Source organism: Stigmatopora nigra, chromosome 10 (genome assembly GCF_051989575.1).
Source record: "Stigmatopora nigra isolate UIUO_SnigA chromosome 10, RoL_Snig_1.1, whole genome shotgun sequence".
Lineage (NCBI taxonomy): Eukaryota > Metazoa > Chordata > Actinopteri > Syngnathiformes > Syngnathidae > Stigmatopora > Stigmatopora nigra.
This window is the reverse complement of record NC_135517.1, coordinates 6,372,271-6,387,009: the sequence shown is the minus strand read 5'-3', so window position 1 is coordinate 6,387,009 and position 14,739 is coordinate 6,372,271. Positions and strand designations below refer to the sequence as shown.

The 14,739-nt window shown below is 39.0% G+C and overlaps 2 protein-coding genes and 1 long non-coding RNA gene across 13 annotated transcripts in view; 2 read left to right on the top strand and 1 right to left on the bottom strand.

The window, feature by feature from the left end:
• Window positions 1–562, bottom strand: part of cacna1da (calcium channel, voltage-dependent, L type, alpha 1D subunit, a) — a 44,628-nt gene extending 44,066 nt beyond the window's left edge. For all 10 annotated transcript variants that reach the window (XM_077726373.1, XM_077726374.1, XM_077726375.1 and 7 more), the window contains exon 1: window positions 330–562. The gene's annotated coding sequence lies outside the window, so the exon portion shown is untranslated. The remainder of the gene's footprint in view (window positions 1–329) is intronic.
• Window positions 116–5,920, top strand: LOC144203110 (uncharacterized). 2 transcript variants are annotated; one of them, XR_013327615.1, is made up of 4 exons: window positions 116–195; window positions 1,338–1,394; window positions 2,531–2,662; window positions 5,795–5,920. It is a non-coding gene; the product is annotated as an uncharacterized LOC144203110 (long non-coding RNA). The 2 variants fall into 2 exon arrangements; XR_013327614.1 differs by having other exon boundaries at window positions 5,817–5,913.
• A 449-nt stretch (window positions 5,921–6,369) lies between these two features.
• Window positions 6,370–14,236, top strand: LOC144203453 (transketolase-like). Its single transcript, XM_077726909.1, has 14 exons — window positions 6,370–6,701; window positions 7,661–7,778; window positions 7,859–7,972; window positions 8,055–8,152; window positions 8,747–8,938; window positions 9,406–9,524; window positions 9,602–9,798; window positions 9,896–10,060; window positions 11,280–11,436; window positions 11,780–11,910; window positions 11,992–12,075; window positions 12,150–12,243; window positions 12,712–12,834; window positions 13,829–14,236. Exons 1-14 carry the CDS (start codon window positions 6,595–6,597, stop codon window positions 14,014–14,016), a joined length of 1,887 nt encoding a protein of 628 aa, XP_077583035.1. The 5' UTR covers window positions 6,370–6,594; the 3' UTR covers window positions 14,017–14,236.
• The last annotated feature ends 503 nt before the right edge of the window (window positions 14,237–14,739 follow it).

Here is a 14,739-nt window from a genome sequence, read left to right as displayed (position 1 = left end):
CGGAGATGATAATGTGGACTCCACATGACCGCAGACAACCTGAGCGTGTTAAGTGTGTTGAAAAAGGCTGAAGGTATCACGCCTGATCATTAAAATGGATTTATTATGGATGACATGTTAGTGTAGCTCATCCACATCCACATACACTCGTCGAGGGAAAATTGGCTATTAATAAGCGCTGTCATCTTTGCTATGGTAAGATAATAAATAACACAAACGAAAATACACGCACATGCATGCATGCATGCAAGCATATGTGAAGGGGAAGGGAAAGACGATGCTATGCTAAAGAAGCTACGTTGAGAGGAGAAGAAGAGAGCTCACCGGACCTTTTTTTTAATTTCAAATAGGAGACTTTAGCCGCTTGGTATCGCTGCTCCAAGGATTTGGAGGGCTGGCTTTGTCCTGTCAAACGATGCGTTGAAATTCATCTGCTCCTGTGGTAATAAGGAGGATGGGTTAGAGCCTGAGCACTAATGAAGCTCACCCATGGCGCTCTTGCAAGTGGAGAGATGGGTCCAACCAAACGGAATATCCGCGTCCACCACTGGCTGCGTTTGCTCTTCTCGTCACACGCGCTCAATCAAATACGTCCTCCTCCCTTTTTGTGCCACAATAGCGAAAACAGCCATCAAATCTGACCTTGACCCAATATATAAGTCGCTCAATTCACCCTACTCTATGTCTACAGTAAACATTCTATATTTTCCCTTGTGCTCCAATATTTTGAGCAATGTCTCACAGATGACAATTCCAAAAGGTTCATTTCATTTTTTGAACTGCTTTATCCTAACTAGAATCGCTGGGGGTGCTGGAGTCTATCCCAGCTGAGTCTGGGCCAGAGGCGGGGTCATCCTGAAGGGCACAAGGAGACGGACAACCATGCACACTCACACCCATACCTAGGGGCAATTTAGAGTGACCAATCAGCCTACCATGCATGTTTTTGGAATGTGGGAGAAAACCGGAGTCCCCAGAGGAAACCCACGCAGACCCAGGCAGAAAATGCAAACTCCACAAAGGTGGACTGAACCTGGATTTGAACCCAGGGCCACAGAGCCGCGAGGCCGACAAAATAACCATAACATTTCACACTTTACCCTCACAAAGAACTGAGGCGTAGTGTGTTGATTAATTAAACGTTATTTTGTGACATTCCAAAAATAATTAAGTTGTCCTCATTGAAATGATATAACAGAATCTGATGCATTAAATTGCAAAAGGTTACAAAGTAGTAAGTTATCCTACCTGTCAATGCTGTGCAGCTTGTTAGTGACTTCAACTGTTTGTCCTGGTTGACTGAATGAGGCACAAAAGAAGCATCCTTTTGTTTTCAGGGGTGGCGATAGACTCAAAGACAAGCAAGAAAGGGGAGAAACTGTCTGCTGACAATGGTAAGCGATCAATTTACTTGTCGGCTTGGGGTAATGGTTTCATCGTCTAGAATCTTCCTGAATTATTTACCTGTGTGTGCAGTATTCTTGTGTTGAATGCAACTCGCTTGTTAGCAGCTGAAATTCATGAAATAGGAATCTTCTTTATTTTATGTCCTTGAGAAAACTAACTATTTAATATATTATAGTAGACGACCAAATTTGAAGAGACAATGATAAAATAGAGGATTTTGCAGGTTGAAATGTATAAAAGGCACCAAATTGTACAGCTCTAACTGCAAATAATGTGTTTAATTTCTCCCTATTAGATTGAAGGAATTGATTAGATGTAGAATTACATTTGTTTTAATCCCTTCTGTCTAATAGTGGAGAAAAAAGTTAATGAAGACTATTATTTTCAGTAAATATTAGGCAAGCTTGTTAAGTTTTGCCATACTTTTATTTGGTGCTGCTATCTGCTGCTTGGTAGACATGCTACCGTTTAGGTAAAAATTGTTTCATATGCTGATTTTAATTGGAAATACTACATAAAGAAAAGAAAAAGGCAGCAGGAGTATCTCACACTGTTTGGCCTTGGATGGTAGGCATAGTGAGCATCTAAGATGGGAAAAAAAGAGAAAGAACAAGGCACCAGAAGACAAACAACTAATTATGCTGTATATAACTTACCAATGTACTGAATATAGGTTAGTTCTCCCAATAGAAGTTTGCATCTTAAGGATCATTCAGAGGGAATTTATCAAAGCATGTCTTTTAATGCCACATGCTGTATTCCATGTGTAAACGAATTTTTTATGCCTTTATTCCCCATCTGAAGGACGAGTGGTTGGTGCACCAGTCTCATAGTTTAATCAAAAAGCTTGGCCCGACCTTATAGTTCTCTTTTTCTTTTTTTCCCTGGGAAAAAAATCATGTGTGGTCCCACACATGATTCAATTCATAGGTATTATTCCATTATCCATCTCATGAAAAATGTCTCCAAACATTGTGCAGTATACTGCAAAAAAATGCTCTGAAATCACCAAACTCTGGGTGACTGTCTTGTTTACAAAACCTGGCTATAACGCTGCATATTGCTGCGCACTGAAGCGACAACCAGTGGTTTTGCATGTGTATCTGTGTGTTTTGAACGAGAGGGAGTATGTTGGGGAAGCTGCTTGAAGGAGAGCAGTAGTGATGGAGCTTGAAAGCCCTGCAGCGCAGCTGTTCTCCCAGTGCAACGTCAACTTCACTGCTGAGCTCACAACAGAGGCTCAGCCATCATCAATGTACGTACACGCTCTCCTCTCCTCTACCTCAATCTTCATCTTCATCTTCATTTGTCACTGCTTTTCTTTTCCAAGAAAAACTAGATCTTTGTACACACATTATCTGGGGTGGGGGATATACTTGAGTGTCTGAGAATTACAGAAAGTAGTACACAAGAATGTAAAATTCTTGTTTTTTTTGTCTAAACAAACGTGTCAACATTTTAAAAATGATTTTTATACATAATTTAAAATCATTTTTAAAATTTGGACACGTTTGTTGTGTGTGTGTTTTGAATATGCAAAAACAAAGCAAAAAGAAAACAGAAATTAAATACTTTTACAAGGAACTGTATATACATGATCTTCTGCAAACGAGTTCAATGAAACTATGATTGCCTGACTCATCCCCTAAACATCTCATCAGCCCAGAGATGTGATAATCACACTGGAAGAATGCACATGCCTTATACTGGCTAAATCAGGTCCTATACTTGACAGCACAGAGACAAGATGAGCACATTTCACAGACACTATAACAGTACTCACATACAATAGTATGTATTTCTTATTGCTAAACAGCTGAAGGCCAATATACCGTTTTGTTTGTGATTTAGTCAAACCAAACAAACATGATATAAATTCCTTTACCTCCTATAGACTTTTTTTGTGCCCTCACCTGAACCTATGTCCAAGTCATCCTATTCATCATTGAATGGGTAAATGATGAACTCTAGTGATGATAACTCCTTGCACTTCCCTCGTGCACTTTTGAAAGGTTCGGGTCTCAGAGTGACAGACGGCCACTTGCCGATTGAAGGGCAAGCGCTATGTCATCATGGTGATTAAGGAGCGATTGAAAGGAAATGGAGTGATAAGAGCACATGTAGTAGGCTCGGGCCTGAAGGAGCAACTGGCATTCAAAAAACACATGCACTAGTGTGTGTGTGTGTGTGTGTGTTTTTTATCAGTCATTCTCTTCTGGCATAAACACTTTTAGAAGCACGGATTTACTTGCATGAGCAGAATTCTAATATATTTTTTCAAGAAATTGCAATATTTGTTTTCAAATAGGCTCTCTATTTCACTGTGCTTCTCTAGGCAGCACAGCTTCCAGTACATAGGTGGATATTGGATTTTTTGTCCATTCAGATTTCACTCCCTTAATCTAATTCAGGGGTGGCAAGATTGATTTTAAAGGGCCAGAGTAGGTCCTGATCTTTGTTCCAATTGAACCACCTCACCACCTCAGACTGTTTAACCAATGATCAAACCAGTGATCAAATCCTCGACACCAGAACTTGTCTCTATGCGTCCCCTATGGCTGACTGGCGACCAATCGAGGGTGTCGTCTGCCTTTTGCCCGAAGACCGCTGGGTTGGGCTCCAGCATCCCCTGCAACATAAATTGAAAATCTTGGTGATTTGCACGTGAACCCACGGAACTGTAAGCACTTCTTTAAAATTCTTTGTAATGCTTAAGTGCTATATTAAGACATTGTTTCAAAAGTGGCTCTCTGCTCTTCTTTTTTCTACTAGTTGTAAAAATAGATGCTCATACTCCCTGAATGTACTTACCCTCCAGGAAGTGTGCAGCTGCAGGGCTTTTCAATTGGCTACATGTTGTCACGTGCTGTCACCCTCACTGGCTCTTATTGGCTGGCACCTGTGGGCCACAGTGAGCTAAAGCTTTTATGACAGCAGCCAATCGCCCAAAGGAGTTGCTCGAAACTGGGAGAAGGACATGGTAGGTGGAGGCCGGAAAGCGGTGGGCGGCCAGGCTGCAGAACGAGATGTTCTCGTAGGGCCTGAGTTTGGCGGTGACATCGTGAAGTGACCTCTCAGTGCTAAAACACATGTTCAAAATTGTGAAGGAAATTAATTCGCACCCCCCCCCTAACAAAATCCCACCAAAAAACTGGACATTACAATGGAAAAACATATTTTTGTTGGTTTTAATACACCATCTCCCAACAGAGTAACAAATAACTATCTAGTGGTTATGATGTTCAATACTAAAATGAGACATTATTCCGTCGAGTGCGTGGAAGGGAGAAAGAGACACTTTGCATGGCAACGCGCTCGTAACATAACATACATTTAACTTAAATGAACTTAGACTATAATACAGACACACTTAAAATTAAGTTTTACCTTACACAATTTTTTTAATTTTTAAAAAACTTTTTCTTCCTCCGGTTTGGCTCTTTTTTGTCTCGTATGCTCACATCTCAAAATTTGTCTTGTATCTCAAGGCAAATATTTGCTCGTTATCTTACTCGTATCTCAAATTTCTCGTATGATAAGGCATTTGTATGTCAAGGTATTATTGAAGCTGCTCTTCACTAGTGAAGAAAAATATTTCTTAGAAGACAGTGCCACTTGGTGTTAAAAGCTTGCACATGCACGTTGTTACAAGTTTCCCGCATTTATTGAGTCAAATGGCAACCACCAGATGCAAAACTCAGCAAAAAAACATGATTTCCTCATAAGTAAGTAAGTAATAAGTAATGCACATGCTTATTTAGTGTAAAATGTGTGCCAGAGATATTTTAGGATGTAAACACTACATACGGTTCGTTTTTTAAGACTTTCCCCTCAACAATGCCCTGTTTATTCACACAAAACGGGCCTGCAATCCCTGAAACTGCTCTATAAAAATGGTTTACCCTAAAAGATAAAGATTATAGTCTGCATTTTGTCTGGCCCATTCATTGATGGTCTACATTATATTGTATAAAGCCAGAATCATATATAAGACCTTTTTTTTGTAATATACTATACTAAAAGCAATACTTTTCTGAAATTATTCATCCATATTGTTTGCCGACTTGTCCGTGCAGTAGATGCATTGGTGAAGTCCTGTGTAAGATCAAGGTTTACCCTCTTGATGGCAGGCAAACACAGTTAATCTCAGCCAGACTGCTACATTTACAGATTGCACGACACGCATCAGTGCTTTTGCGCACATAGAATTAGGATTAGAATTTGGGTTAAGCATTTGTATTCAGCTCTCACGCAATAAAAGATAAGGCTGATGTAGCCTTTTCTGAATAGATTTTTTTGGGGGTTTCTGTATTTTCCTCAGTCAGACAACACAAATTGAAGAATGCCTCAATATATTTTGTTGGAAAATGTCTGCTCTGGTTAATAGGTGTCTCCTCACGGTCCATAAGGTGTGGCTACTAGAAACATCTGAGAAAGAACATCACGTCCTTGTCACTTTAGGGTGTCATAAGCATCACTGAACATGAGGTTGTGCAGAGGAAAAAAAATGAGGGTGAGAACTTACATTCAATGATAATTTTCTACTGAACCCGTTAGTAAATTTCTCTCTATGATGAGGCCACAATGCGTATATCATTTTGTCCACCATAATTCTTAAACATTATCCTTTCATTGCCTATGAATGATCAAGTTTTCATTTTTTTGTGAAATGTAAAGTATTCTGTGCTTCTTTTGTACTATTCAACTTTAAAAAATGTGTTATTTTAGCATGGATTAAACAACAAAAGATGATAAACCACCACCAATGAATTCTATATGTTTTGACAGAAATGTCAAAGGGAATTAAGATCTAAATGTTCAGTCCCTCCCATTCCTCTTGTGTATGCACATACACACGCACTGCTGTGACACACCTCTGTCATCCTGTTTCTCCCGAGCCAATGAAATAAGTGCAATGCAATTTTAACAGTGGACGTCACACACTTGCCCCTCCTCTGCGCCTAATGATGCTTACGATTTCGTGTGTGTGATTTTTACTGTTGTGTATGTAGTGTGTCTTTGCAAATCTATCCGTCTGCATACCTGATTGGGTCAACCCAGCCTCTATTTCATTGCCATTCTTTTTATCTCTAACACCATCTCTTTTAGATTGGGCCCCTCTCGCCCCGTCTTATACTTTCACTCATTTACCAGCAAAGGACTGTTGGAGCTCGACATTTTGCCTTCATGGAGGATTATCACAAACCTGACCAACAGACAGTGCAGGCGTTGAGGAACATCGCCAATCGCCTCAGGATCCACTCCATCAAGGCGACGACCGCAGCAGGCTTTGGGTAAGGCATATAGAGGTGTGATCTGGTGAAAACACCTGTTCTTGTATATTATTACAAGTACAATGCGATGGAATCTTTACAAATTTGCTATTTTTTGGCAAGAAAAATGTTCACATCTATGTATTAATGTACTTTCAGTAAGGCATATTTGAAGTGACGGGCCTAGAAAACACTATGTCCTGCCCTTGTTCCACTCTTGCACTGACACTACATTTTCTGTGTCCTATCTTTACTAAAACAATATTTGACTACAAGAATATTAAGAATAGAGTGTAAACAATATTCACAGTATATACAAAGTAATTTAGCAGGCCCATTTTTTAAATTAAATTTGTTGTATTATTTTAAATAATGCTTGAAATGAAGTAAACCTGTGTTTTGTTTTAGGATACACTGTTGTGTTTTACATGGTGGTAATTAAATCATTAAAATATAGCAAAGAAAACATCTATTGCAAAGCATGGAGGGCAACTAACAAAGAAATGAAATTGAAAAAATATTTCTTTTGTGTTAGCTGTTTGTTAATATTTGCATTTCTTACACTGGCATTAAAATACTCAAATAATAAAAAATATAAAGATTTTATAATGGGAATAAACATGATTTATGCTGACCGCACATCAGGCATACTGTAAACCCAATAAGGATGGATGGTGGTCTTTGTTTCAATACAGCAGTTGGTCTGTTCAGTGTGTGCTGCACAGTATTAATACTCTACATTTTTTTCATTTTTGTTTTCATTTAACAACATATTTTGCTTCTTTAAAAAAAATCTGTCTAGACCAAATTCTCATATTTATTGTAAAGCTGTTCATCTGGTCGCGGGGCCATATAGTCTAATACATTCACCAAGGGAAAGCTGATAAATATTTTGTGCGTGCATCTTCAGGATTTATGGCGAGCCCAATGCATGCACATCTGGATGAAAGACCCCTTTCCCCTCCTTTTTTTTTTTGCAGACACCCGACATCATGCTGCAGTGTGGCGGAAATCATGTCGGTGCTTTTTTTCCACACCATGAAGTACCGCCCTGAGGACCCAAGGAACTTCCACAGCGATCGCTTCCTCATGTCCAAGGTACGACGAGCATATTGGCCTTATGGAAGAAATTCATATATTTAAAAATGAGAGCTATTTCCTCATTTCATCTATCCCAGGTTCAATCTGCCCCAGCCTTGTACTCAATGTGGGTTGAGACAGGCTTCCTGAAGGAGAGCGAGTTGCTCAATATGTGCCAGGTTGATTCTTCACTGGAGTGCCATCTTGTTCCTGTAAGGAGATTTGCAGACAATGCTGTTAAAAATTCAATCCATTGCATTTATGTTTGTATGCATTTATATGTTGATATTTCAGAAGCAACAGTTTGTGGATGTTACAACTGGCTATTTGGGACAGGGGCTCGGTGTGGCCTGTGGAATGGCGTACACTGGTAAATACTTCGACAAAGCCAGGTAATCCCTACAAGGGTCATCAGTTACACAGTATATTCATAAATTGTTTAAATTTGTAGATTCACACTTGTGCAGAGGTCAATTTCTACATTACATTAGTAGATTCTTGGGAAAAAAAATGTAGGATTGTCCTTACAGTGGATTTGTGCTGTGACTACATGTTTTGCTCTCATGATTTTTCTGCTCTAATAACCACAGGCCCAGCAGTCATATCTCCCATCTTTTTCTAGCAATTTTTTTAAATGTAAAAATAACACCATTGTGCTTTCCACTGTTGATTTTTACACAGTTTATTGTCCTAATCGACCTATTCCAGGTCATTACTCATTTTCCTCTTTTGACATTCAAACCATTTTCTGCAAATACATATACGTAGATGTTACTATACAAGAACAAAAGGAAAAACAAGTTCCAGGTGCAGGTGCGAAATCCAGCAGCCACACCTTCAGAAGCCTCAGGAAGCTTTTATGCCATACTTAACAAGTGTTCCATCAGATCAGGAATCAATCTAACCAGAAACTTGTCAGATAGCATTTTCAGACTGTGCGCACTCAAGCGCATGCACACTCATGGTGTAACTGTGTTCAAATGCAGCTATCGTGTTTACTGCCTGTTGGGGGATGGCGACATGTCAGAGGGCTCCGTTTGGGAAGCTATGTCTTTTGCTTCTTACTACCAGCTTGACAACCTAGTGGCCATCATGGACATCAACCGCCTGAGCCAAAGTGACTCTGCGCCTCTGCAGCATCATGCCGAGAAATACCAGAGACGTTGTGAAGCTTTTGGGTAATACAGTCAAATATCAATCAACCGTACTTTAGATGGGGTCTAAATTTTTATCTTAAAAGGTTACTACTGAATACAATTGGAGTGCACATTTACAACTTCAATGCTTTTAGATAATGGAGAATAGTAGTATTTCTTATTTTGAAATGCAGCAATCATTTTCATTTGATCAGAAACCACAAATAAAACCTATGTTAAAATACAACAATAAAATGGACAATAACTGGCTAAATAGGCATCTCTTCACATTACAGTTTTTTAAAAAATGATTAGAGCTTGAAAAACAACATAACAGGCTGTCATTGGTCAGAGAAGAAAAAAAATAAACATATATAAGTTGTACTTCGGGCTAATATACCTGACATGTTTTATCATCATTTTAAATAGTATGTATATTTTAAATAATGATTTAAATAATAATGAATAATGATTTATAAAAAATAAATAAACAATGTATGTTTATGCAGCTGGCATGCCATTATTGTGGATGGACATAGTATTGAGGAGTTGTGCAAGGCTCTGAGCCAGCCACGCCATCAGCCCACTGCTATCATTGCCAAAACCACCAAAGGCAAAGGGATTCCAGGTATTTACCAGTTACTTGAAATATAAATGAATGCTTTTCTGTAACATAATGTTAATCATGTACCATTGGTGTAAAAGCGGCAGAAGATAAGATGGGTTGGCAGTCCAAAACATTGCCCAAAGACATGGCCGAGATGGTCATGAAGGATCTGCAGAGTCGGATTATGAGTACCAGCAAACACCTGTACCCACCGACTCCCATTGAGGATTCCCCCCCAGTGAGCCTGAGGAACATCCGCATGGCCAGCGCACCCACTTACAAACCTGGAGAAAAGGTATTCATTCACCTGTGCACAATGTATGCCATTTTTGCTTAAGTTTTAGGAGTGAATAAGCACAGATGCCTGTCTTAAATGTCTTTTTTTTTTGCAGATTGCCACACGTAAGGCCTATGGGATGTCAATCACTAAGTTAGCCCGCTACAACGAACGCATTGTGGCTCTTGATGGAGACACCAACAACCTCACTTATTCCGAGATCTTCAAAAATGAGCATCCCAATCGCTTTGTGGAGTGCTACATTGCACAACAGAATATGGTAGGATTTCCAAAGAACCGCCATTGTTATTGTTAATTGGAACAATTTCCGAACACCAATGTACAGAAATTGCAGATTTTATTAACTTTGCCTTGTTACTGAATATGAACAGTTGCAAGGCAGACACAAGACACACAAGACATTGTAGACCTAGTTAAAAAAACTGGAGCCAATTTTACATGTTATGTTACACATGCAGGGAAGCAGGTAAAAAAAACAACTAACCCTGACAAAACCAATCCCTAACACATTATTTATTAGAAACAGTGAATTGGCTTTGAAATATTTTGAGGTTCTATTCTTATCCAGGATAAGCTCTTGAATTATGAATCAGATCTCTCTCTCTCTTTTATTTTTGTGAAAGAATTGCTTTCTATGCGTCTTTTATGATTATACAATTGGCAGCTGGTCAAATGTGGTAGTAAATTAAATATAAGTCTTGCATTATGCAAATATGGGTAAAAAGAATGGACCACTGACAATCCCACTGATCAGGGTCTTCCTTGGCAGCTGCAATTATGAGCTCACTAATCTTGATATGAAGTTAAGCTTTTAGGAAGAACAGCTTTGTACTTTTACTGTATTCAAATGGGGATGCTGTAGTGTCTCCAAATGCAGACCACTCCAATCTAGGTCAGGCATGTGTGGGACCATAAGCAGTCACGGCAAATGAAATATTAATTTGAGGGGAGGGTGGAGCCATCTGGCTGATGCAGTAAATGGTTGAAGAGGCTGGTTAGATGCATACAGCAACCTTTAAAATATTTAAAAGAATAATTGGCAGATGACTAAAATGATTTGTAATGACTCTAATCATAATTATATATGTATATATATATTTTTTCCAGCAACATGCCTATTTAATCATTTATAGATTTATTTATGTATTTATTTATTATCAACTTATCTATTACCTATTTATTTATGTCTAAAATGCATTCTCACCCTCCTGCTACTGTGACAATGAAATTTCCTGGACTGCAGGATAAATAAAATTATCTAATCCCATCTAAAATCAAAATAATAATTGTCCATTTTAAAAAAAATGTGATATTGGCCACAAGTGCACCCAAAAATGTGAGTATTTTTGTATATATTTACATTTGTCTAAAGAAGTCTAAATGTAAAGATTAAGTCCAGCATATCTCAAAATGTTTTGACTGAAACTAAAAAGCTTGTAAATGTCAGAATCTGCTAATTTTCTTTCTTCCTTTATCAGGTCAGTGTTGCCATGGGGTGTACCTCCCGTGAGAGAAACGTTGTGTTTGCCAGCACCCTGGCATCCTTTTTTACACGTGCCTATGACCAACTCCGTATGGCAGCCATATTAGATAGCAACATCAACCTTTGTGGCTCCCACTGCGGCCTGTCCACTGGTCAGTAAGATACATAACGACCTCACAGCCTCACTGCCTAATTTCCCCCACACTGAGCACTCCACCTCTTGATAAGTGCAGTTCTTGTTGTTTTCTCCTTCATCATCTAATCCTGTCTTTTCCTCACCAATACCCTACCTAGTCCTCACCCCTTTCCTCTCCCTCCTTTCCCGTCTCCCCCTGGAAGCTGTCTGCAAGGTGTTCCTCCTTTATTGCAGGTATACCTAATGCATGCAAAGACCAGAATTGTTCCCGCATGTGTCTGTTCCCCTATCAAAATGTCAACTTGTAATGATTATCTGCTGCATGTGAACAATGATCCAGCATAATATATCTATTATAGGAGAAGAAGGGCCTTCCTTGATGGGTTTGGAGGACATGGCCATGTTTAGGGCCCTCCCTAGAGCCACCATATTCTACCCTAGTGATGGCGTATCAACAGAAAAGGCTGTGGAATTGGCTGCTTCCACAAAGGTAAAAGGGATGTTTTCTTTTTTATTTTCTGAGGGGAACTCTTCCATTTATTGGCTTGTCCTTCTTTTTTTATTGTCAAAGGGTGTTTGCTATATCCGAACCAGCCGCCAAGACAATGCTATCATTTACAACAGCAATGAAGATTTCCATGTCGGACAGGCTAAGGTATAGAAAACTCTTTACTAATTCTGATGAGCCTTTTTTATTGGTCTAAAAGAGCTTCCAATTTTGAATTCCAGGTGGTCTACCAGAACAAAGAGGATCAGGTGACTGTGGTGGCTGCTGGAGTAACTCTGCATGAGGCAATTGCTGCAGCTGAACATCTAAAGAAAGGTATTGTAAATTAAGCACTTATATTAGATCAGATTAGATTAGGATTTTATTTCATCCCGTATTTGGGAAATTTCTTTCTGATTTTTTTTAAATGTCTTACTGTCAATACAAAGTTAAACAAATTATAACTTATAAGTACATTAAGAAAACAACTCCTAAATATTGTATATATAAATTAAAAAAATGCAACTTAATATGATTTTACAAGCACATTTTTTGAGAATTTTAGAGGACACTGTACTTAAAAGTTAAGCTTTTATGGGACTGGTGCAGCAATTTGAGAATCATTGAATTAAGGTAATGTATTCAAAATAAAATACTAATAGAAATAGTACTTCACTGCAAAAAAAATACCTCAGACCTAATTAATGGATTATTCAGATTCCATCCCCTTTACTAATGTAATTTATGTTGTGTCTAGTCGATTTATGTGAGATCCTAAAAACTTTTCTATTCTTGACATTGCAGAAAGGATATATGTGCGGGTTATTGACCCTTTCACCATCAAACCTCTTGATGCCAAGACCATCGTTGACCACACACGTGCCACCAGGGGAAGAATCCTCACTGTAGAGGACCATTACTATGAAGGTAGGCATTCTCTCTTTTGATAATGCATGACATAGACGAAGCTTTTAGTAAAAAACATGCATCAGTGCAGCTGGGGCGCATTTGCCTTGGATTGTATCGTCTTGTCTTGTAATGGCGCGTCCCCATTGGCTTGTTAAAAAAAGACACAATCCAGTGGCATTTGCCTATTGGCTGGGAGTAGTGTGCCCTCATTGCAGACAAAGTATCATGCAGCTCTACCAAAATGCAAAAGTCAACTAGGCAGTGCGCTGTCACATTGCTTTAGCTTAGCATGTGCCTGTGGGGTACTTTGTGACCTAGATAAGGACAGGCAGCCGGGCCCTCTCTCGGCCAGAACAGTGGGGAGGGGCGAAGGCACAGACTTGACTGGACACTACATATTCACAGCTTCCAACCTCTATTGACCTCATTTCTTGATGGAATGCGATTCATGCAAAATCCATATAAAATGTAAAAAAAAACTATAAGCATGAGGCAAATTAAATCAAGCTTTTATGATCATGTTTTTATATCAGACCTGGGCAATCCAGTCCTAGAGGGCCGCTTTGGTTGCAGATTTTGGTTCCAACTGTTCCAGCACAGACAGTTTTACTAATTAGATTTCTGCTGAAACAAGAAGCAATCCATTTATTGGACTGTAAAATTCCAAATTGGTGGTAATGTTTCGTCTTATGGGTTGGAACGAAAACCTGCACCCACTGCGGTCCTTTGTGAAATGAATTGCCCAGATTCAGATTTTTTAAATTAATTAAAATATTGTGTTTTTGCAAACTATTAAAAAGTACAGCATAATGAAAATAAGTTTATCTTCTATTCTATTTAATCCTACCAATTAAAAAATGCAATTAGAATGCAACAAGACTTTTATTATTGAGAACTCTTGATAATGATAATGCTAAAGAACGATGTCGTCCTCATGTGGCTTGTGGTCTCTAGCTTCCTCCCCCCAACTTTGCTCGACATCTTCTTCATCTGGTTTATTTTTGTCTCACAGGTGGCCTGGGGGAGGCCGTGTGCTCGGCAGTAGTAAACGAGACCGGGTTTAATCTTCATCGTCTGGCTGTGTCCCACGTACCGCACGGTGGCAAACCCCAAGAGCTTCTCAAGCTTTACGGTATTGACCGCGACGCCATCGCCCAGGCCGTACGCAAGATGCTCAGCACCTCCACCAACGCCAAGTAATTCTCATGCCCTGCCCTCATTTTTTTTCTCACCAAATTTATTAACACTCACGTGAGTCACATGACACCCTGCTCGCTCCTTTTTATTCACTGTGAATCCTCGTAAGTGTTTAAAGTATTGTGATTTTGTGATCTTCCCAGGTAGAATTCCACTTTCACTAAACTTTTAAAGCACCCAACACAGATACTCAAACACTTATACATTCACGCAAACGTGCAAATACTCAAATACATATCCCATCAATTTTTACATGTTCACTATTAGTACCTTGTGGTGATTCCGTATGATTTTGAAATACTTTTTCAGTCACGTTACTAGAGTGGCATTTTTAAAAATATATATTATTCCAAACGTAGATCTTTGAAACCAGGTGGGATGTTTAGTTAGTATTAAAGTATTTGTCATTATGATGGTGTCAGCAAGTTACAGGGTGAGTTTTTGTGTGTAGGGGGTTAGTGGGGATGAAACTAAATAAAAAAAACAAATGTAGATTGGTTACAAAATGGCAAAAAAAAACAGGTCACATCCACCATTCAAACGAATGAGCAGTCTGTGTAATCGACACACAGTGTGACATTATTACATTTTGTTTTTATATGAGGAGTCCTTCTGTGCGGATGCTGAAGTTGGATTTTGACTGTCAGGGGTAGAGTTAAATCTGGTTTATGAACTGTTACTTGAGGTTTTGTAAGCACTATTATTTCATGTAATAAAGCCCTCTAC